We start from the raw sequence: 21768 nt of genomic DNA, 5'->3' as shown, positions 1-21768 counted from the left end.
TCTTTTCTCCTCTCCAGCGAAAACTTTCTGTCTGGAGCTTCCTTTGACTGAAAAAGTGTTTTTCTGAGCACTTTTGTAGACTCCCTACTGAGACTAATCTATGTAGGAATATTTGTTTCTTTTTAAGTCTCAGGAATAATTTACATTATGTTTAAATGATGTTAAGACATTGCAGGAAGGAAGGAAATCAGAATGTATTGAGTTCAGGGAGCTTTCACATGGGCAGTGGAATCCTGACCCCAGGGCTGGTGAATGGAGGTTATTAACTCTGTGGATGCAGAACAGAAGACCCCAGCTCCGAGAGGCTGACTCATTCGGCCGTTCCTCAGACCACCCAGCTGGTACCCTTTCCTTCACTTTGCACAGACTTTAGAGATAAAAAGGCAGTTGTTTGTTTGTTTGCTTTTTAAAAGACAGAGTTCGTAATTATAAATCAATGAGAAGTGACCACTAAGTAAAACCTAACTTTAAGTAATACATACTCATTGTAAACCAATGTTTTTCAACAATACAGAACTATAAAGTAAAACGATCAAAGTCCTACTTCTTAAGGAAAATATTGCTAACACTTTGGTACGTATTGCTTAAGAATTTTCTTTCCATTACATACTCTTAAGAATTTTCTTTCCATTGCCAGGCTTGAGTAGCTTTATTGTCCTCCAACAAAGCAGCTGAACTTCTGTGTGAATTACAGAATTTCTACTTGAAAGAGAGAATTATAAATACAGGACCTAATCTTCTAAATGTTCACATCAGCAAATACTGTTTGATACATGCTTATATAATTCTCCATTAACTACTCAAGTATAATGCAGTTTCAATAGTTAAGAACATTGTCATGTATATTCATTCAAATGTGTAAGCATAATATTGCTGATGAGTAAAGGATTTGTGTTTCTTTCACCCTCCTTTGCTTCCCACGCATTTATGGGTTCTCAGCAAATTCTGGGACCTCAGCCTCACTTGCCAAGGGCTTCTGGTCTATATACACTGCATGTGTGGGCAGGAGGGGTGTGGCTGGCCTTGACCTTGCCGTCAACCTCCCATCACCAGAGGAGAAGTCTGCAAGGCACAAAGCGAAGGAGAAATTTACATGAGCATCAGGCCATTTGGCGTTTCATATTTACCTATCTTTAAAAATCAAGTTTGGAACTGAATTACCTAAATTCATTTTGACAGTTTATATAGGCAGGGTTAACCAACGTCAGCACTTGGAAAGCCACTTTGAATTACAGAGTGCCCTGCAAGGGTCACGCATCATGGTTGGAAGCATTCTTCATGCTATCTTTTTAAGACTGGAAAGTTAACAACAAAATTATCTTGGAATCATCATGTTTTCTAAACCAAACAAGGAGGATGGTAAAACTCTTGGGGCTTTTAGTTGTTGAACCGGAAAGGCTTGTTTCTATTAAACCTAAGGACTACAAGCCATCCATAATATACATACCTTGTTTTTTCCTTAGAAAACATATTTGTCACAGAGGAGGGGAAAAATGGGTTTTCCCCAAGAGAAAAAAATCTCTGCATTAGAATGTAGAATGCTCAGCTTCCTGAGGGCCTTTTCCTTCTGCTCAAGCTGAACTCACCCCGTGCTTCTCCATCTGAAACCCCATGGATCATGGAGGCTCACAGTTACCTTGTCTTTCCGGAATGTAGCTCAGCCCATCTCCACAGGCCATGAGGGGGTTTTTGTTTGTTTTTGACTACGGGAAGTGGGCCTCCGCCATTGTCCAGGCTACTTTATCTCTGGTTCCTTATCACAGCTGCCAGCAGCACGGCCTGCGAGGTTCACAGTGCCCCAGAGCCTCTTGTGGCCCTTTGTCTGCTGGGCGTTTGGGAGTAGGAACCCCCTTGCCTTATCTTTATCTGGGCAGATGTCAGCCCATTCACACACTTCCTGAAGCTGCTTTGCCTGTTAACCAGACTTTCAGTTCACTTCAGCAGTGTTTGTTCACTCAGTTGCTCCCTTAAATCCTGCACACACACCCCCCCAAAAAGACACCAAAATATTATGTGAAATACTTAAAAAAAAAAAAGAACTATTATGTCCATGCAGTCACCAGATTAGCAGTGATTTCTGACAGTTCCAGCCTACGATACAAGAGCCTGTGAAGGCCATTTAGTGGGGAGCCAAGACCATGGACCTGGGGGCCTCGTGGTCTGGGCTCCAGTCCTGCTCTGCCACTCACCTGCCATGTCTGTGCTGTTTCCCGTTTGGGCGAGAGGATCATAACAACCACTGTCTCGGTGTTGGTAAAACATGTATCTTGCCAGTCTGATCACCTCACCTGAGGAATCCAGTCTGAGCCCAGAAAGCATCGACATGATTAGCAAACAGACATCTCTTCTGGGACCATGACACATGAGGGTCAGCCTTCTGGAGTTACACTGCATCTTCATGCTGGATTTTACTGGTATTTAGAAATAGCTTACTGCTCTCATGAGACTGACTTTTTTCCCCTTCCCCCACATAGGAGGTGACGTATCTCCAAAAGAGCACCCAGAGTTAAAGTCCTACGTGCATCACCTGTACGTCATTGACAGCCAGCAAGCCCTGTTCGAGCTCTCGCACAGGATCGAGCCGCGGGTATGAGCCCCACCGCACACTGCCTCGCCTCCCCCGGAACCGCAGCGCCGGAGCCACAGGGATGGCAGTGCCAAGCGTGTTATGTTCCTGCGAGAGAAGTTGCTGAGTTTTATCAGCGTATCACAATGAGACGCACACAGCAAAGCCAGCCAGAGCGTGCTCAGGAAGTGATGTCAGCCACCTGAGTTGGGGAGAGGCTGCTGTCGAAAGGAGGCAGCAGAAGAGGAGGCAGAAACTTTCTCGAAATGAGAAGTCTGGCTTTTTAGGATCACTGTGTTGAGCCAATCATTGTTCACTTTGCAACGTGCCAACGTCAAAGCAAGAGGCCGCCCCTTGTCATACGGTGACCAGACAGCTCGGTTAGAGTGCGCAGGAGCCGCAGGGAGCTTCACTTGGCCTGGCAGTAGATGGCTGTTTATAGGCTCTCAGAGTAGGAGCTCGTTCGAACACTCAGACAGTGATGGCATCTCTAGGTTTCTATGGAGATGGACTGGTCTCCATCGTTACAAACTATGACATCACCAAAAGCTACTTGTGTCTAGGGAGGCAGTGAGCACTGGCCGCTGCCACCCCTGCTGTAATCTCCAGAAGAGAAATGTCGAGGCATGCATTTCTTAGCAGCTCAGTCACTTCGTGCTGTATGCTTGCGGGTAACATTCGTGTCTGCACAACCTGATTTACCGCTGTAAGTGAGTTAGACTAAGTTGCTTTGCCAATACGGAAAACATAGTCATCTTTAAGAAACTGACTCGCTGTTCACTTTCTGGGGATTTTCTTTACATGTGCAGGCAGGCTCTCATCTCTCCTCGAGTACAGTACGATTTTTGACAAAAGCACGGTGCCTGCCACATCGCGGGCACTCTGTAACTGTTTCTGGGGGTGACAGAGTCACAAAAGTCCAGCGTCTTGCATCTGGCGGTGCCCTCGTGTTCTCACGGTTCGGCCACCTCGTACCTACACTCTGGAATGAGAACAACCAGTACAGGGGGCTCTACATGGGATTTGATGTGTGGAGCGCTTAGAGCTCCCTGGAGAAGAAGAAGAAGGGATATAAAATAGTGGCAATGGCCTGTCTTTCAGCAGATGAAAAGAGCCCCCAGAGATCCAAATATCTGATTTATGTTGGACACTTAGAAGTCCTGTATCCCACCTCCCAACCAAGGCAGGGGGCCTTTCTATAATTTGCCTCTTTTTTCATCTCAAAGTCTCAGAGTCTTTGAGATCTCTTTTTATTTCCAGTTTTAGAGATTGGGGCTCCTACAGTAAATAAGACCTGTGGCTGTTCTCACAAACTGGTTTGCCTCAACCTTCAAATGAACAAAAAAACCTGTGGGAAACAATATTGAAATCCATCCCTGCCAGCCAGATCCTTGTCCCTTCGCTTAAATACAAAGTTCCTGCTTCCCATATTAGGTCCGTTCATTTCCACACGTGTGACCCTGGCGCCCCTCTCACCAGCCCTGCCAGCTCCTGTCCTCGATGCCTGTACAGAAATGCTTCCTCTCCTCTCATCAGCATCTCATTACTGAGCTGCTTCCAGTGCTTTCCAGCACCTTCATAGCAGCGCCGTTCCCTGGGCTTGGCAACCACGCTGACCCGGAGAGATCGCTCGAAAGAACCACGTGGAGCCAAATTGGGGACGACTTTGAGAGAGAGTCTGTCCCATTGTGTCCTTCAGTCCTGCAAATGAACAGGGCTTGACAGAAAGGCACCGTCCAGGGCTGGTCCACTCAGAGAAATGCCCCAGGCAGCTGGGAATGGAATGAGACTCACTGGAAGAGGTCAGAACCATCAGAACCAGGGAAAAGCAATTTCTCTCGAGGCCGATCAAACAGTGGAGAAGGGCTCCCCTTGGCAATTACTGGTGACAGTGTGGGCTGGCAGCACCAGTGTGTGTTCTGGTCTTTTCTCTATTCTTGGGGAGTAGCACTTAGCCATTCTGATCCTGTGAGGCTGTTTCAACATCTTCTCTGTGTTTTAGAGTTTGAGTGATTATTCGCATTAGATTTACACTGCTCCATCTAGAACTACTGCAGTTGCTCCAGTGGAGAGCTATTTCAGCACAGCACCTGCTGCTTGGACCTCAGCTCAGATACATGCATGGCCAAACAAATCCACATGTACATCAGGTCTGAACAGATTCTGAGGGTGTATTCAGTTTACCCCCATGTGGCATGAGTGGAAACACTGGGGAGAGAACGGCGTTTGCCTACTGTTTGCTCCAGTCATGGGGCTCACGTGGCTCTCAGGGTCTCCCCTAGTCATGGGGCTCATGTGGCTCTTGGGGTCTCCCCAAGTCATGGGGTACATGTGGCTCTCAGGGCAGCAAAAGGAAAGGAGGATTTTGTTCTGTTTAGATGTGCTTTTCCATCCCCGTCTTCTGAAAGTCATAATCTCCAAATCTTCCTGAAATTTAACAACAGTCTCCAGAGGTTTCTCTGGCAGCAGGTCTCAGAAATTTCAGAAGCACCGAGAAGGCCTGAATCTGAAGCTGAAGGATTCAAGGCAGGATCATGGGGACCAGATCAAGCTTAACGTGAGACTTTGTAACAAGTCTGGAGTTGTCCCAGTGAAGAGGCTGCACAGAATTTAAGCTGGGTCCCTGTTAATAGGAGTAGGTCATATTCCCTCACCAGGAAGATGTATAAGCTCCTTTCCAACTCTTATTAGATTTTCACAGTTGCACAAAATCTCCATTCACTCTGAAACATGTAATGTATCTGCAACCTTCACCAGCGAGGAGTGCATGGACCCTTCTAAGAGGGTTCTTTTTGCTACAGCACAACTTTCAGACAGTCCTGTGGGTCTTTGGATTTGTCAGCATTCCAGCAAACCAGCCCTCTTTAGAAGTTAGCATAGGATAGTGTGCTCTGAAGGGTTAGTTGATCAGTCGTGTCTGACTCTTTGTGAACCCATGAACTATAGCCCACCAGGCTCCTCTGTCCATGGGATTCTCCAGGCAAGAATACTGGAGTGGGTAGTGCCATTCCCTTCTCCAGGGGATCTTCCCAAACCAGGGATTGAACCCAGGTCTCCTGCATTGCAAGCAGATTCTTTACCGTCTGAGCCACCAGGGAAGCCCCAGCAACAGTTTCCAATAGGCAAAATCATAACCATTCCAAAAATATTAAATTTTTTCATACACATTTGCAGATGCTCCAAAGACAACAGTTTTTTTAATTCACTCTCTGTTACAGTCTGTACAGTTGCCAAATGGTTGTAGTGATACTTATTATCACCTGCATTTTCTTTATTCTATCTCTGTAGAATAAATTTATTATCTTAGACCCCTATCCACAAGCAAGTCGGGTAGAGCATACCTGAAATTCCAAGGCATGAGGATAAAGTAAGAGCCTACCCCTCTCAATTTGTGGGGAGAGGTGTACTCACCTCTCCGTAGGGAGAAACAGTAGTGTGAAAGAGAAGGTATTGGTGGCTTTCGATCCCTGGAGCGTGGCCTTGACGGCTGCCCTGACCCTCGCCCTGTGGTTTTGCCATAGTCATCACTCACCACAGATCCCAAATGTCCCTGGATGGCACAGGGAATCCGAACTTCTCAGAAACTAGGGGCAGATCAGATCCACTGTGGTGGTCTCACGCAGAGTTTCTTTTAAATGCGGTCTAATGCGGAATTTCTTTTAAATGCTTCAAAGACGTGTCCTTAAAATTTCAGCCTGCTTATTAACCAGTGAGCCATTGTGCTTAGAACCAGTGCTGGAAAAACGTTTTTTAAAATTGCCAAAAAGTTAAATGAAAATGTACTATATAAAGCAAAGCTGTATATACTAAACATTTTTTAGCAGAGTACTATTTATTTGCATAGCCTATTTATTGTATTCGTATTATACTGTTATTAAAGACTGGGATGAAGTCAACCGGAAGCAAGGACTCTTGACTGCTTTGACCTTGTCAGCTTGCGTTAACAGTTAGAAGATAGAAAACCTGCAATCAGGGCGCCTACCTAACTTCTCAGGGACTACACTTGGTAGTTTTCCACCATTAGAAGAGCTGGTAAATATGAAACACTTGTGGAATTACCAGAATTGCCATTAACAGTATTTCCTTTCTCATATCTCATGCTTTCTGCTTCTGTACATATGACTGTGCTGTGTATTTATCAAAGCTAGTAAGCAATAATTTATATGTAAAAATGGCCAAGCAATATAAGGTGAAAACTTATATAAGTTACTGTTACCTTGTATTTTCAAGTGTTTTTTTAAAAAACTGCTTTTCCAAATATAAGATTATGTTAAAGATATACTATTCACGCCTCAGAACGTCTTGCTTTGTGATGCTTGGGGACTCTGTAGCCAGTGTTCTGGCACCGTGTTATGGTCAGATTGAAACTCAGGAATCGTTTACCCACAGAGTGTGCAACAGGTAGGTGAAGAGATTCTCAGGTGGCCCGTGGAAGCCAAAATCACTTATGCAGTTATTGCAGAACCTAAACATGCTGTGTGGGAAATCACATCCTTTTCTGGGATGTGCAGAGTCCGACAACCCCCACCAGCACCTCACCCCACTCAAGTGGAATGGGGTGCTCTCCCTAACCAGCCCAGACATGGAGGGAAGCTCCAGGCCCTTGTGGGGATGCCCGAGGCCTGGACCAGCGGCAGCACAAGAGCCGGGGTGGGATGCTGAAGCAGAGGGGTGGTAATGATGGGCCACAGGCCGGAAAGACATTAGGCTGTCATACCAACTCTTCTCTAGCCCTTCCTCCAAGAGGATTATACATCCTGCCCATTGGTGTCCAGCTTGGCCTCTGGCATGTGCTGATCCTTCCCTGCAGGAGGATTATGTTGAATTGAGTACTGGCCAAACATCCACTTCTCTTCAGTGAAAAAGGCAAGGAGTGACCTGTGTGGCTTGGAGACTGAAGCTTTGAGGTCGCCTGTGGCCGTCACGTCTCTTCTGCTGCGAGACCCGCGGGGCCCAGGTAGAGATGTCTCCACCCACTGGGCTCTCCAGCTTGTGGAGGGTGTGTCACTTGAGGGAGAGAAAACACCCTCATTCAAAGGTACTGAGACTGAATGGCGGGGGGGGGGGGGGGGGGGCGACCTAGTATTACCTGGGCAGCATTTCACCACCACTGACTAATACAGTCTCCAGGACACAGGGGAGAATTAAGGCAATGGCAGGACCTTTCCCAGGTTCTACAGCAGCCGTGGCTCTGTGGAGTCTCGCATCTGGTAAGTCTGTTTCTCCTGGAGAACTCTTTATGGTGACAGATGGCCAAGTTCAAACTACGGGAGCTATCTTGATTGCTTACATCCAACACCCCTTGCTCATCTAGTTCTCCACCAGCTGCCCATCCCCACGTTCCCACATGAGGTCAGGCCCTCACTATCCATCACTTCAGCCATTACAGTGACCTTCTATTTAGGCTTCCTCCCTTTCATCAAATATTCCCTTTCAAAATTGATTTTTCTTTTTTTTTCTTTTCTCTTCTCTCTTTTTTTTTTTTTTTTTTTTTTGCTAAAATACAGATCCTAGCTCAAAATCCTTCAGCAGCACCTCTCAAGCTATAGCAGTAAACCTCAATAGCATACAAGTTCTTCACATTCTGGCCTCTTACTTATCTGTCCAGGGGTCAAAGAGATTGGGAAGACAAATAATTTGGTACCCCCGTTTAAACTGCTATTCTACATGGGGAGATTCATTGATTCTTACTCATAAGAATGCCAGATGAAAATAATATGCACCAGACATTTGCTAAATGAGTAATGTGAGACTTACTTGCTCCTTTCAAAGGTGTGGAATCTTGAAGCCATACTGAGGATGCAGAGCTCTCTAGGCTTGGAGGAGGTGGGGCGGGGGCTCTACCAGGATTTGCCTAGGTGGGCAGAATTGCATTTGCTATCAGAGATGAGCTCTTCCCTACCAGAGAAGTCCCAACAGACCTAAAACCAGCCAGCAATTCAGTCATCAGATGAACAATCTTGGAGAAGATCTCTAAGATCACTTTCAGCCCCTAGCTGTTAAGAAAACTGGTGCAGATCTGCGATTGCTAGAGATAATTGGTTTGGTTTTGTTTCACGAAGTGACTAGGCTGATGTGGGAAATAAGAACTGTTCACGGTCCTTTGTGTCCCGTTGACCTGGGCTGGGCCTCAGCTGGGAGGGGACGGCAGTGGGCCAAGAGCGGAAGGGACGCCTCACCCTTCCCGGCCCGGTGCCCCTGCTGACTCCACAGTCCTAGCAGACATGAAGGCCTGCAATAAACAGACGAATAAAGTCCTGGAATCAACACAGCAGGGTCTGCTTCCAGCACAGAGCCAGCTGCTGCCTCCCCAGGGGTAAGGAGGGGCCACAGTGAGGGTGAACCTCGTCCTTTCAGCTGTCATTATATTCCTGGCTGCTGCCACCTGGCCTCACTCTGCCTTCTGGACCAGGACCCCTGACTGGAGCCAGCACTCAAGTCTGGCTGGACTCCTCTCCTTCCCACCCCAACACATTGTGCCCGGGACCCCTTCCGCACCTACCCCCCCCCCCCCCCGCCCCCCCCCCCCCCCGAGTAAGGCTCGTCCACTTCCAGATCATCCTGGGCCACCCATCCTGCACTGAACCCCCTATCACTGTCTCAGTTCCTAGAGCAGGTCCCACCCCACTCTTTGGGGAACCACCCTGCATGGTCTCTCCACCCATCTTGCGTGGGCTGCCTCGAGGGGGAGGAAAAGGACCAGCCTAGCCTGTAAGGCTAGACTGCCGGTTCAAATCAGACTCAGGCATTGAAGAGCTGGGAGAACCAGCAAAGTTTCCACCGCCATCTTAGCTGCTGTTTCTGCACCTCAGAAAATGGGAGTTCATATGCTTTCTCCCTCACAAGGTGGTGTGAGAAATAAGATGAAAGGAAAATGTATAGTAGTACATCAGATGATACAAGGTTCGTAAAGAAAAAAAAGCTAAAGCAGGGATGGGGGTTGGAGAGTGCCAGGGAGAGAGTCAAAGTGCCAGGACAGGCCTTTGTTATGAGTTGAATCAGGCCCCCTCAAAACTCATGTGTTAAAGGTCCTAACCCCCAGGATCTCAGAATGTGACTTTATTGGGAGACAGGGCCTTGACAGAGGTTATTAAGTTAAAATGAAGTCCTTATGGTGTAAGCCGTCTAGAAGGACCCATGTTCTTATGAAAAGAAGTGAAAGTGTTAGCCGCTCAGTCGTGTCCAACTCTTTGGCAACCCTGTGGATTGTAGCCTGCCAGGCTCCTCTGTCCGTGGAATTCTCCAGGCAAGAATACTGGAGTGGGTTGCCATTTCCTTCTTCAGGAGAACTTCCCAATCCAGGAATTGAACCTGCATCTCCTGCTTGGTAGGCAGATTATTTACTACTGAGTCACCTAGGAATCAATTTGATACTTATTGACAGTTTGTTGACTGACGGCCTCAGGAGCTGTGGGGACCAAAATATGAGACATTCAGGCCATCTGGTGGGCGTGTGCTGATTCTGCTCAGCATTTAGGTCTCAGTTGTAGATTCCTGTTCTTGAGGTCCTGGTTAAATCAAAGGACACAATGAGGCACTGTTGTGAGTGAGAGGCTTGGCTGCTCTGCTTTACTGGGCCACAGTCCAGTGGGTTCTTGTTTTTGCAACACAATGCAGAGTCTTAAAAAAATATATATACAGAAATCAAGGGAGTGAGAAAGGAGCCAAGCTGGAGAACGTTGACACTTGAAAGGGTCAGGCAGAAACTGTCACCTTCTGTCTCCAAAGGGGATGAGGCTTCCCTGGTGGATCAGCTGGTAAAGAATCTGCCTGCAATGCAGGAGACCCAGGTTCGATCCCTGGGTCAAGAAGATCCTCTGGAGGAGGGCATGACTACCCGCTCCAGTATTCTTGCCTGGAGAATGCCATGGACAGAGGAGCTTGGCGGGCTATAGTCCATGGGGTCGCAAAGAGTTGGACATGACTGAGTGAACTTTCTTTCAAGGGGATGAAGGTGAGAGCCAGGCTGGAATGGAACAGGCAAGTTCCTCCGCATGCCCTGCTATTGAAAAGTCCAAAGAAGCCTACAAAGCACCTCCTGATCTGAGCCCTGCTTGGTTCCCCAGCCTGTCCTCTGGGTACTGCTCCCCACCCCACCGCACTCCCCAAGAGACACACGTTCGTTTCACTTCAGCCAAGCTCAACCTTTCAGGCAAGCCCGCAGGCCTGAGGACTAGCCATTCTACCCTCCCCATTACCCAGCGGGCACTCCGGCACTAGCGGGTGCTGTGCTCTGGCGGGGCTACGGCCGTGAACGTGAACGAGACGCACGATCCGCCCCGCACGCGCGCACCTGCCGCGGGTGAGGCCGCTGCCGCCGGCTGCTCGTTGCCCCTCTAAGGGACGCTTCAGCCTCAGGACCGCGGGGGAGGCTGTCCCGGGCCCTCCGGCCTGCGTGGATTTCCTCCGCACTGGCTGTCCCCGCCAGCCCAGGTTTAGCCCTCAGGTAGGTGTCCCAGGCGCAGGTGAAGGGCACAGTTCACAGCCCAGCGGTGCTGCAGCGTCGGCGGGATTCGCAGCCTCGCGGGGCCAGCGCTGCGCGCTCCAAGTCCCCGTGGGTGACGGGAGGTGGCTGAAGAGCTCCGGGGGCTGGGGTGGGCCAGAGAGGCCGCTTTCAGCCCCTTCCCAGTGTTGTGATGTCCGAGGAGCGGGACGCGATTCCAGCACATTCCTGAATGCTTGTAGCTGGGGTGAATCCAAGTCCCCTTTCCCAGAGCGGGTACCAGGTAGGCCACACCTATGGTCTGCGCCAGCAGTCCAGAGGTCCCAGGGCCACCACGGTCACGTTCTTCCTCCAGGCCCTGCACACCGTCCGCAGTTCAGAGGAGACCTCGGAGGCATTAGCTGAGGCCTGCTCAGAAACGACCCTCTCACTGCTAGGGGAGCAGGGAACCCTTGTCCTCCGCTCCACCCCCCCTCGTCTCCCCAACAGTCCTGCCAGGGCTAACTTTGGCCACTCCCAGATCCCACGAGGGCTAAGAGTTTCCCTGACTCTCACAGTGGCTGAGCACCCTTGTTGCCCCAGCCATGTATAAGCTGCTGGAATATTCCCAAGTGTGACTAGCCTGCTGCCCCAAATTGGGGTGGAGAGGGATGGAATGAAGGGATAAAGCTCCGTTTCCTTCCTTCCTCTTCTTTCCCATGAAAGAGCCTTGAGGGCAGATTCAGATGGAAAAGAAGGACAGGTCCCCTCATTCACGTGCAATGACCCCAGTGGTCACCACTGGGCTCCTTTTGTTCTTCGACACCAATGGAGTTGGGGCCGCAAATTCTCTGGAGAGTCAAGATGTGGGGAACAGCCAGCGGCCCTCGTGGAACCCATGTTTCACATTATGCATTGAAATTCCCCTTGGCCCAGGGCTGAGCTTACCCTGCAGAATCAAAGAGGTCAGTAAAGGCAGGGGACAAACCACAGACTCAGCCTGGAAGCCAGAAGACACCACACAGATGGAGATAAACAGGCATTTCAGAGCAGCGCAGGGCGGGGCATGGCACATTGCTTCTCTGGCTGGCAGTGCCTGGCCACTGGGTCTCCAAACAGTCCTTCCGTTTTGGAGATGCCAGGTTGTTTTGAATCTAAGGCTTGACTGTTTTGGGGTCGGAGTGGGGAGGATTGACTGGATCACAAACGGCCCCTGCGTGATAAATATGGCAGTTTGTATGTTTCGTATTCTGGTACTCAGCCCTCCCCATGGGGACACACTTTTTTGGTTTATTTTTAAGTTTATTTTACTGAAATAGAGTTGATTTACACTCGTGTTAATTTCTGTTGTGCAGCAATGTGATATTCAGTTTTTTATATATACACACACACACACAAACATATACACATTTTTTCTCATATTCTTTTCCATTATGGTTTATTACAGGATATTGAATATAGTTCCCTATGCTCTACAGTCGGGCCTGTTGTTTCCCCATTCTATATATAACAGTTTGCATCTGCTAATCCCAAACTCCCAGTCCATCCCTTCCCCACCCACCACCCCTTGGCCACCACAAGTCTGTTCTCTATGTCTGAGTCTGTTTCTGTTTCATAGATACATTCTTTTGGAAGCACTCTTTTCATTTACCATTTAATCTTTTTAAAAAAAAAATTATTTACTTATCTTGACTGCGCTGGATCTTACTTGCTGCTCATGGTCTTTCTCCCTAGTTGCGGGAGCTCGGGTGGGCTCCTACTCTTCATGGTGGCTTCTCTTGGTGCAGACTACAGGCTCCAGGTACACAGGCTCCAGTAGTTAGGTTTTTCAGGCTCTAGAGCACAGTAGTTAGGTTTTTCAGGCTCTAGAGCACAGACTCAGTAGTTATGGTGCACGGGCTTAGTTGCTCCGTGGCATGTGGACTCTTTCAGGACCAGGGATCGAACCCATGTTCCCTTCAATAGCAGTTGGATTCTTATCCACTCTACCACCAGGGAAGTCCCTGGAAACATGTTTTTTGACAGTTATTTTTCCTTAAGAAAAGTTCCCAATCTTAGGGTTTTTTAAATGATTCAAATTCTGGCAGTTCAGAGTTGTTTAGTGTCTTTGGGTAGATGTTAAAGAACAGCTGGGTTTCCTCCCCCTATTTTCTTTGCCCTTTGGTTTATTTCACTCAGTGTTCCAGTAGAAAGATCCCTGGAGTGTGAGTCAGGGAAACCTGAATTCAGGTGCCTGCCCCACGTTCTTCCAGGAACTGTGGCCTTGGGCAAGTCATTTATCCTCACTGAGACCAGTTCTCTTACATTCTGAGATGATGTAGAATCACAGGGAGGGAGGAGGGCTTGGTTAGTTCACTAAGTCATCATATAACAGCCGTTTTAATTCTCTGTTGGAGAGTTCATTCATCCATTCATTTGTTCATCAACTATTTAATATATAGAGAGATCATGACAGACATGAAGATGCAAAGTCGATGAAGACATGGTCCCCACTGATGAACAGGCACAGTGGAAAGAGTGCTGATTTTCTGAGGGACACAGCCAGGTCCCAGTGCTAATTAGCTGTGAGAACTCAGCTAAGTTTTGATGACTTCTCTAAGCTCCAGTCTGCTTACTAGTGTAATGGGGTTATTGCATAGGGTGACCAACCATCTGATCTGTCTGAGACTGAAGAGTTTCTTAGGACACAGGACTCTTGGAACTAAAACCTAGAAGGTTCCAGACAAACTGGTAGGAGTTGGTCACCTATGTGAAAGATGAATTGAAATGACACATAGATAGGGCCTAAGCCCAGGGACTTCCCTGGTGGCTCAGACGGTAAAGTGTCTGCCTACAGTGTGGGAGACCTGGGTTCAATCTCTGGGTCAGGAAGATCTCCTGGAGAAGGAAATGGCAACCCACTCCAGTACCCTTGCCTGGAAAATCCCATGGACGGTGGAACCTGGTAGGCTACAGTCCATGGGGTCGCAAAGAGTCAGACACGACTGAGTGACTTCACTTTGACTTTTCAAGCACAGTGCCCAGCATCTGCTAGCTGCTTTATCAATACAGCCCTTCTTCGGGTATATGCCCACACAGCCAGACACCCCCACCCACACACCTCATCACAGGATAAAGGGAAAAGAAAAAATGTAAACAAATAAATATGCTATAACTAAGGCAGCTGTGGGAGAGAAGGACTGCTGAGAAAAGCCAGGAGAGGCTGCAGCAGATGGGAGCCTGGGGTGGGGGGAGGCGAGTTAAGTGAGGGTCCTATTTAGGGAGATGCAGCCTGTGCTTGAAATATTTGTAAATGCTTGAAAGTTTAACAGCTTTGGGCTCCTAAGAGGTGTTCTGTGTGGTTAGAACAAGCAGGGAAGATCCTAAAGGTAGGTTTGATTCATATTGTAAAGGCCCTATGTATGATTCTAAAAGACTTGGCTGTCATTTTGAAAATTTCCAAACACTTTTGATGATGCATCCTTCTGGTGAAAAAAGGTGAAAACGGACACCCTTCCAAATACATGTATATTTATGTATAAATAATGCACATGTACTATGTAAGGAAATAAAACATACAAAAAAACCCAGAAATGTTTAAAGAAACAGATGAAAGGCAAATATAAATAGAAGTTCTATTTTCTTTCTATTCTCCAGTGATTTATTTTGTCTGCTTCCTCAAGTATACATACCTCATTTGAGAGATCACTTCTCTTGGCGGTGGAGAATCATGGCAGGCTTTAGATGAAAGCAAAAAAACTTAACCTGATCAAGTTTGATTTCCATCAAGTGACCCTGGGTGCTTAAAGAAGGGCACAGAGGCAAAGAAGCCAGTAGGAGACTGTTGTCAGAGTCCAAGAGAAGGTATCAGTGGCCACACTCAGATGGCAGCATAGGTGTGCAGGGAAGACGACAGATTGGGGAGGGATTTAAGAGGTAAAAGCAAGGGGACGTGTGAGTAAGAATGAATCTGTTGAGTTAAATAAATGCATGAATGCATGCCTCATGAAAGATGTCCTCACGTAGAGGAACGCCCTGGAACTACAATCCATTTCAGTGACATTTTTGATCCACGCTCCAGATGTGATGCAATGGAAGTCAGAGCTGTATTATGACTTTCTTGGGCCTTAGACACTTTGCCTTCAGTGAGCCCCTTTCTCCATTAAAAATAATAATAAAAATATAAATTTATATATAAATAAGTATATATATATATGAAAGCATCTGAATGAATTGTATAGAGAGGAATATAATAAAGTAGTATTAATATTATATTCCCTTTTTCTCCTGATTTTGGAAGGAAGCAAAATACTCTCATGGGTTTCTAAAGGTATGCTGCACCTTAGGCACCGGGGCCTCTGGTGCCCAAAGGATAAGTCAGCCCTGGAAGCCTGTCAGACTCTGGGGATGTGGCGTTCTGGCAGGTTCCGTATGAGCATGGAGCGCCATCTAGTGGCTCACGTGTTTGCAAGTCAGCCGAGCTGCTTATCTGTACAACTTTTGACTCAGCATCCCAGATCTGACAGATCCCAGTCTGTCTTACAGCTGCTTGACTCATCTCCAGACTGCCCTGGATGCAGGGTTTTGAGACTGATTGGCAGGCAGACAACACGAAACTTCAAGAGTGCAAGAAGGGCACAGTAGAGCCCCCAAATCAGCTAAGAGCCAAAGTTTAATCTTTCCATCTACCAAGTTATTTAATGCAGTAGTAGTTTTCAACATTTTGGGGCTTGAGGCAATACACTGAATGGGGGTAAAGTGGACACCAATTTAGGAAAGAAAGTTTTAAAAAACTAAAAAAAAAAAAATGGTCTTGCAATATTCTCTCAGTATTTATTTTCTTCTCCACTAGGATTCCTTCTGTATCTGCAAAGCAGTTATCCAGTATTTGATAAGAGGCCAGGCTTTTTTTTTTTTTTTCATGGTCATGTTGCATTCCTTGCAATATCTTAGATTTCCTGACCAAGGACTGAACCCAGGCTCATGGCAGTGAAAGCCTAGAGTCTTAACCATTGAGCTGCCAGGGAAATTCCTATATGATGTTTTTAATTTGCTTTTGCATTAGGCTTGCTAATATCTTATTGGGTTTCTCTTATTGAAAATTTTGCGTCTATATTCATCAGGGATATTGGCCTGTAATTTTCTTAAATCATAGTGTCCTTGTCTGGCCAGAGTATTACTGGCCTTGTAAAATGAACCTGGAAATGTTCCCTCTTGTCCAGTTTTTTGAAAGAGTTTGAGTACTGTTAATGCTTCTTTAAACATTTGGTTAGAGTTCACTAGTGAAATCACCTTGTCCTAAACTTTTCTTTGTTTGGGAGTTTTTGATTACTGATTCAGTCTCCTTACTCTTTATTGGTCTGTTCCTATTTTTACTTCTTCATAATTCAGTCTGGGTAGGTTGTAAATTTCTAGAAATTGACTCATGTCCTCTAGGTTATCAAACTTGTTGGCATATAATTATTCACTATCATCTCTTATGATCTTTTGTATTTCTGTGGCTAATTAATTACAATATCTCCTCTTTCATTTCTGATTTTCTTTGAGTCTTCTCTTTTTTTCCTTAGTTAGTTAGCCAAAGGTTTGTCCATGTGTGCGGCTCCTGACGTAGAACTCTGGGTGGGGCAAGAGAGAGGCAGGAGAGGCAAACAGGCCTCCTCGGCAGTGTTCACACAGCTGCAGAATCCAGGCACTTCCTCTCACACTCACACCCTCCCCCACGGGAGACATCACAGGCTGAGAGAGGTTCTCTTGCCCCTGAGCTACCCAGGAGAGGTGTGGTGCAGGTAGTCAGATGTTCCTCTTACCCTCTCTGATGTGTTCAGTTGCGGATTTTTGTCGTTGTTGCTGCTCCAGTCATGTGCTGGAACCTCTGCTGGATGCTTGGACTTCCACAGTCTCTGATCTGTGGGTGATGGTCTAATTGGTGATTTTTGTAGGGGGAGATGATAGAAAGCTTCTATTATTGCCATTTTTATGATGTCACTCTCCAACAGATATCTTTAAAGATATAAACTCATAAAGCTTACTCAAGAAATAAATAACCCAATAGTGTGAAAGTCGCTCAGTCATGTCCGACTCTTTGTGACCTCGTGGACTCTACAGTCCATGGGATTCTCCAGGCCAGAATACTGGAGTGGGTAGCCTATCCCTTCTCCAGCATCCAGCAGATCTTCCCAACCCAGGAATCAAACCAGGGTCTCTGCATTGCGGGCGGATTCTTTACCAGCAACCCAATAGTTGTGTATCAAACGAAGCAACTGAGTTCATAGTTCAAAGTCTATATCAACCAAAAAAGAAAAGTCTATATCAATTTGCCTGCATCCAGTCTGGAGCTTAGGCCACACAGGAGGTAAACAGGGAAAGTTTACAATAAAGAATGTCAAACTCTGATAAAATAGGGCCTGTTGGTACAAGATAAAACCAGTGCTGGCAAGGATGTGGAGTAACTGGAACTCCATACATTGTTGGTGGGAATTCAACACGGGATAGCCAGTTTGGAAAACAGTTTGGTAGTTTCCTGTAAACTGTCATGGATCCTTACCATTCAATTCAGCGCTGCCACTCATAGATATTTACTTAAGAGAAATAAAAAGATACGTTAAGACAAAGACATGTCCTTAAAAGTTTATAACTGACTTAGTCTTAAGAGCCAAAAACTGAAACCACCCTATATTTACCAACTGGTAGATAGATAAACACATTACAGTATATACATACATTAGAAAATGTCATGAATAGGTTGAATCCTAGCCCCCAAAGTTGATGGTCATAGGAGACAGGGCCTTTGGGAGGTGATTAGGTCATGAGGGCAGAGCCCTTGTGAGTGGGATTCATGTTTTATAAAAGAAGCTCTAGAGAGATCCCTAGTCCCTTCGTCTCTGCAAGTTTACAGAGGGAAGGTGCCAACTGTGAACCTGGATGCAGGCCTTCATCAGGACTTGACCATACTGGCACTTTGGTCTTCGACTTGCCAGCCTCCAGAACTGGGGGAACTTAACATATGTCCTTTAAAAGCTACCCAACCTGTGGTATTTTGTTACAGCAGCCTAAGTGGAAAAAAAGGTGCATTTTGGGGGATTGAAATATTCTACATCATAATTATGGCAGAGTTTTTAGTATATATATTTCTTAAAGCTCAACAAATTAGGTACATTTAAAATTGGTAATTTTATTATTTGTAAACTCTTTCTCAATAGAGCTACTTTTTTTTTTTTTTTTTAAAAAACTAGTAATAATGTCAAGCCTCTGCTGCTGCTGCCGCCAAGTCACTTCAGTCGTGTCCGACTCTTTGTGACCCCATAGACGGCAGCCCACCAGGCTCCCCCGTCCCTGGGATTCTCCAGGTAAGAACACTGGAGTGGGTTGCCATTTCCTTCTCCAGTGCATGAAAGGAAAAGTGAAAGTGAAGTCGCTCAGTCTCATCCGACTCTTAGCGACTCCATGGACTGCAGCCTACCAAGCTCCTCTGTCCATGGGATTTTCCAGGCGAGAGTACTGGAGTGGGTTGCCATTGCCTTCTCTGGTCAAGCCTCTAGACCACCCTAATTAAAATAGAATCCCTGGAGATAAGGCCCACATGCCTTAGGTGATTCTAAAGTGCAGTCTGGGTTGAAAATGACTGTCCTATGCAGAAAGAACATTTGTGTGAAGTCTTACTAGCTTCAGTAAGGCATCTCAAATGGTATGGCATCAATATGAAACTTTTTTTTCAACATCTCCTCCCACTTGTTGTTCAGTCACTCAGTCCTGTCTGACTTTGCAACCCCATGAAGTGCAGCATGCCAGGCTTCCCTATCCTTCACTATCTCCTGAACTTTTCTCAAATTCATGTCCATTGTGTCGATGATGCCGTCCAGACATCTCTTCGTCTGTTGCCTTCTTCTCCTACTGCTCTCAATCTTTCCGAGCATTGGGTCTTTTCCAGGGAAAGGCTCGTCATATCAGGTGGCCAAAGTATTGGAACTTCAGCTTTAGCATCAGTCCTTCCAATGAATATTCAGGGTTGGTTTCCTTTAGGATTGACTGGTTTGATCTCCTTGATGTCCAAGGGATTCTCAAGATTCTTCTCAAGCTCCACAGTTCAAAAGCATCAATTCTTCGGCACTCAGCCTTCTTTATGGTCCAACTCTCACATCCATACATGACCACTGGAAAAACCATAGCTTTGACTAGACGGACTTTTGTCAGCAAAGTGATGCCCACTGGCCTCTGTTGAAACATCAGGCAGACCCCCTCCACATCTCAGGCTGACTCTTTCCAGTCACTTTGTTATGATAACAGTCTAATTCTGGTTACAAAACTCCGTCTTTATTTCTGAAGCTTCATTCTCACATCATTCTCACCCCTTTCAGGGCAGGGCAGGGTCCTGTGATCTGAGCCTGCAGAACTGGGAGGGGGTGCAGACCCTTCACAGCCCCCACCCTTTCTTTTCTCTGTGATTACCTGTGGAGGAGGCTGCAGTTCAGGAGGTCCCCAAGACCACCCTCAAGTTCCACGATTCTGAGGAAGGACTCATAGAACTCAGAAAAGCAATTGTATTCACTATTATTATGAGGGATGATGTATTACAGCAAAGGGAAGAGGTGCGTAGGGCAGAGTCCAGGAACACTCAGGTGTGATTTTCCATTGGTCCTCTCCCAGCGGAGTCATGGGACAGTGCTTGCTTCTCCCAAGAATCATGTGTGGAAAAGTGCCTAGGTTACCGCTAGCCAGGGAAGCTCACCTGGGCCTTGGCATCCAGTTTTCACTGGGTTTTGTCAGCATGGCTGACAGCCCATATGATTGACTTCAGTCTCCAGCCCTTAAAGCGCAAGCTGATACCATATGGGCCCAAAGCCTCCGTCATAAATCACATTGTTGGCATAGTCTATTTGATGTGATCCCAGGCAGCCACAAAAACAAAGACATTTGCCAGGCAGGATATTCCATGGGCTCAAATGTTACCTTCTAGTAGCCTAACCTGGGTCCAGCGTTTCTTTGGGCAAGGTTAACTCTTTACTGCTCACTGGTCTACCTTTATGTGACTGCTGAGAGTGGGCGTTGGTCCCCCTTGCAGGTCTGACTCCTTGTCTCTGTAGATACTGTATGAATGCTGATAGCCCCAGGGACCTGGAGAGTCTGGGGACTTGGTTCCTTGTAGTGCCCTGTATCTGTTATCACAGCACCATTTTGTAACCTCTGGAGTCAGAAATGAAGTCAATCAACTCTTCATTCCACCCGGTTACTATAGCAACACATACACTTTAACATTGAGTTCAAGACATCCCTGTTTGGGGGAAAAAAAATCCATTGACCATTTTTCCACTGTGCAGACTCCAGCGTATCACACAGTTCCTCTACTGCCTCCCTCTCAGAAGCAAAACCAGATTCTTCCAGTTTCAGCTCCCTTCTGTTGCCACTACCACAGTTTAGCTCCAAACCAAACTCTGCAAAGCCAGACCCATTTAGGGAACTGGGCAGAATGAAAGAGCCTTTCATTTTCCCCAGGATCCAGCCTCACAAAGGCACTTGTGATTGTAGATAGCTCTTATTTCCCTGTGTTACAGACACTGTTGCAGTATTGGGCACCAGCCACGCATGACTCCCCTTTTCGTTGCCCCGCCACTGCTTCCAGCATGCTGCGTGACCCGTGGTTTAGCGCCTAAATTCTGATGGCCGACAGAGCACCCACTGAGGCCAGGACTTGGCTGAGGTTTTACTTTTATTCTCATTGCCATGAGTGTGAGTCAGTAATGCTGAGGTAATCCTCTTTGTCACCTGTGTTTTACTGTTTTACTTTACATTTGTTTTATTTACTTAAAGCACATCAAAGCAAATAGCTCTGATTTGCTCTAAGTATCTCATGAGAGAGTCTTTTGGTTAAATTGCTTCGGCAGATGACATGCAGAGTGTCGTACATACTGTTTCTGTCTAGAAACAGCTGGGAATGTCTGCACTGAGGAGACATCCCTGCATTGTGTGATGGAACATGGCAGACAGACACACGGAATTGGAGGCTCCGTCCCCTGCAGGCAGGACAGAGGGTTTGCCCTCAGGGCCAGGGCGTGTGTCTAGTGAGAAATAACATGGGCTCTCACAGGCCCGCTGAGCTTGAGGTGGTCCCTGGGACAGCCTAGACAGACCTCACTTTACTGTACTTTGCTGTATTGTGCTTTGCAGTTATGTCACAGAATTAAAGGTTTGTGGTAACCCTGTGAGGAACAAGTCTCCCAGCGCCGTTTTTCCAATAGCATTTGCTCAGTTTGTGTTTCTGTGTCACATTTTGATAATTCTCAAAATATTTCAAGCTTTTTCATTATTGTATTTGCTGTCATGATCTGTGATCAGTGATCTTCCATGTTACTATTACGACTCGCTGAAGGCTCAGATGATGTTAGCATTTTTCAGCATTAAGGTATTTTATTTTAAGGTATTTTAAAATTAAGGTACACACATTATCTTTTAAACATCATGCTGTTGCACACTTAATAGGCAGCAGTGTTACTGTGCTTACTTGCTCAGTCGTGTCCCAGTCTTTGCAACCTCATGGATTGCAGCACGCCAGGCTTCCCTGTCCTTCACCATATCCCAGAGTTTGTTCAAACTCCTGTCCACTGAGTCAGTGATACCATCCAACCGTCTCTTCCTCTGTTGCCCCCTTCTCCTGCCTTCAATCTTTCCCAGCATCAGGGTCTTTTCCAAAGAGTTGGCTCTTCACATCAGGTAGCCAAAGTATTGGAGCTTAAGCTCCAGCATCCGTCCTTCCAGTGAATATTCAGGGTTGATTTTCTTTAGGATTGACTGGTTGGATCTCCTTGCA

At 46.6% G+C, this 21768-nt stretch overlaps 1 protein-coding gene across 4 annotated transcripts in view; it reads left to right on the top strand.

The window, feature by feature from the left end:
• The window catches only part of RAPGEF5 (Rap guanine nucleotide exchange factor 5), a 232784-nt gene extending 225934 nt beyond the window's left edge, over positions 1 to 6850 (top strand). For all 4 annotated transcript variants that reach the window (XM_043871607.1, XM_043871605.1, XM_043871608.1 and 1 more), the window contains one exon: positions 2475 to 6850. In XM_043871607.1, coding sequence (XP_043727542.1) covers positions 2475 to 2593 — 119 coding nt within the window. In that variant the 3' untranslated portion in view covers positions 2594 to 6850. The remainder of the gene's footprint in view (positions 1 to 2474) is intronic.
• Positions 6851 to 21768: the final 14918 nt, after the last annotated feature.

This window comes from Cervus elaphus, chromosome 18 (genome assembly GCF_910594005.1).
Source record: "Cervus elaphus chromosome 18, mCerEla1.1, whole genome shotgun sequence".
In the NCBI taxonomy this organism is placed as follows: Eukaryota; Metazoa; Chordata; class Mammalia; order Artiodactyla; family Cervidae; genus Cervus; species Cervus elaphus.
This window is presented reverse-complemented; position numbering and strand designations above follow the sequence as displayed.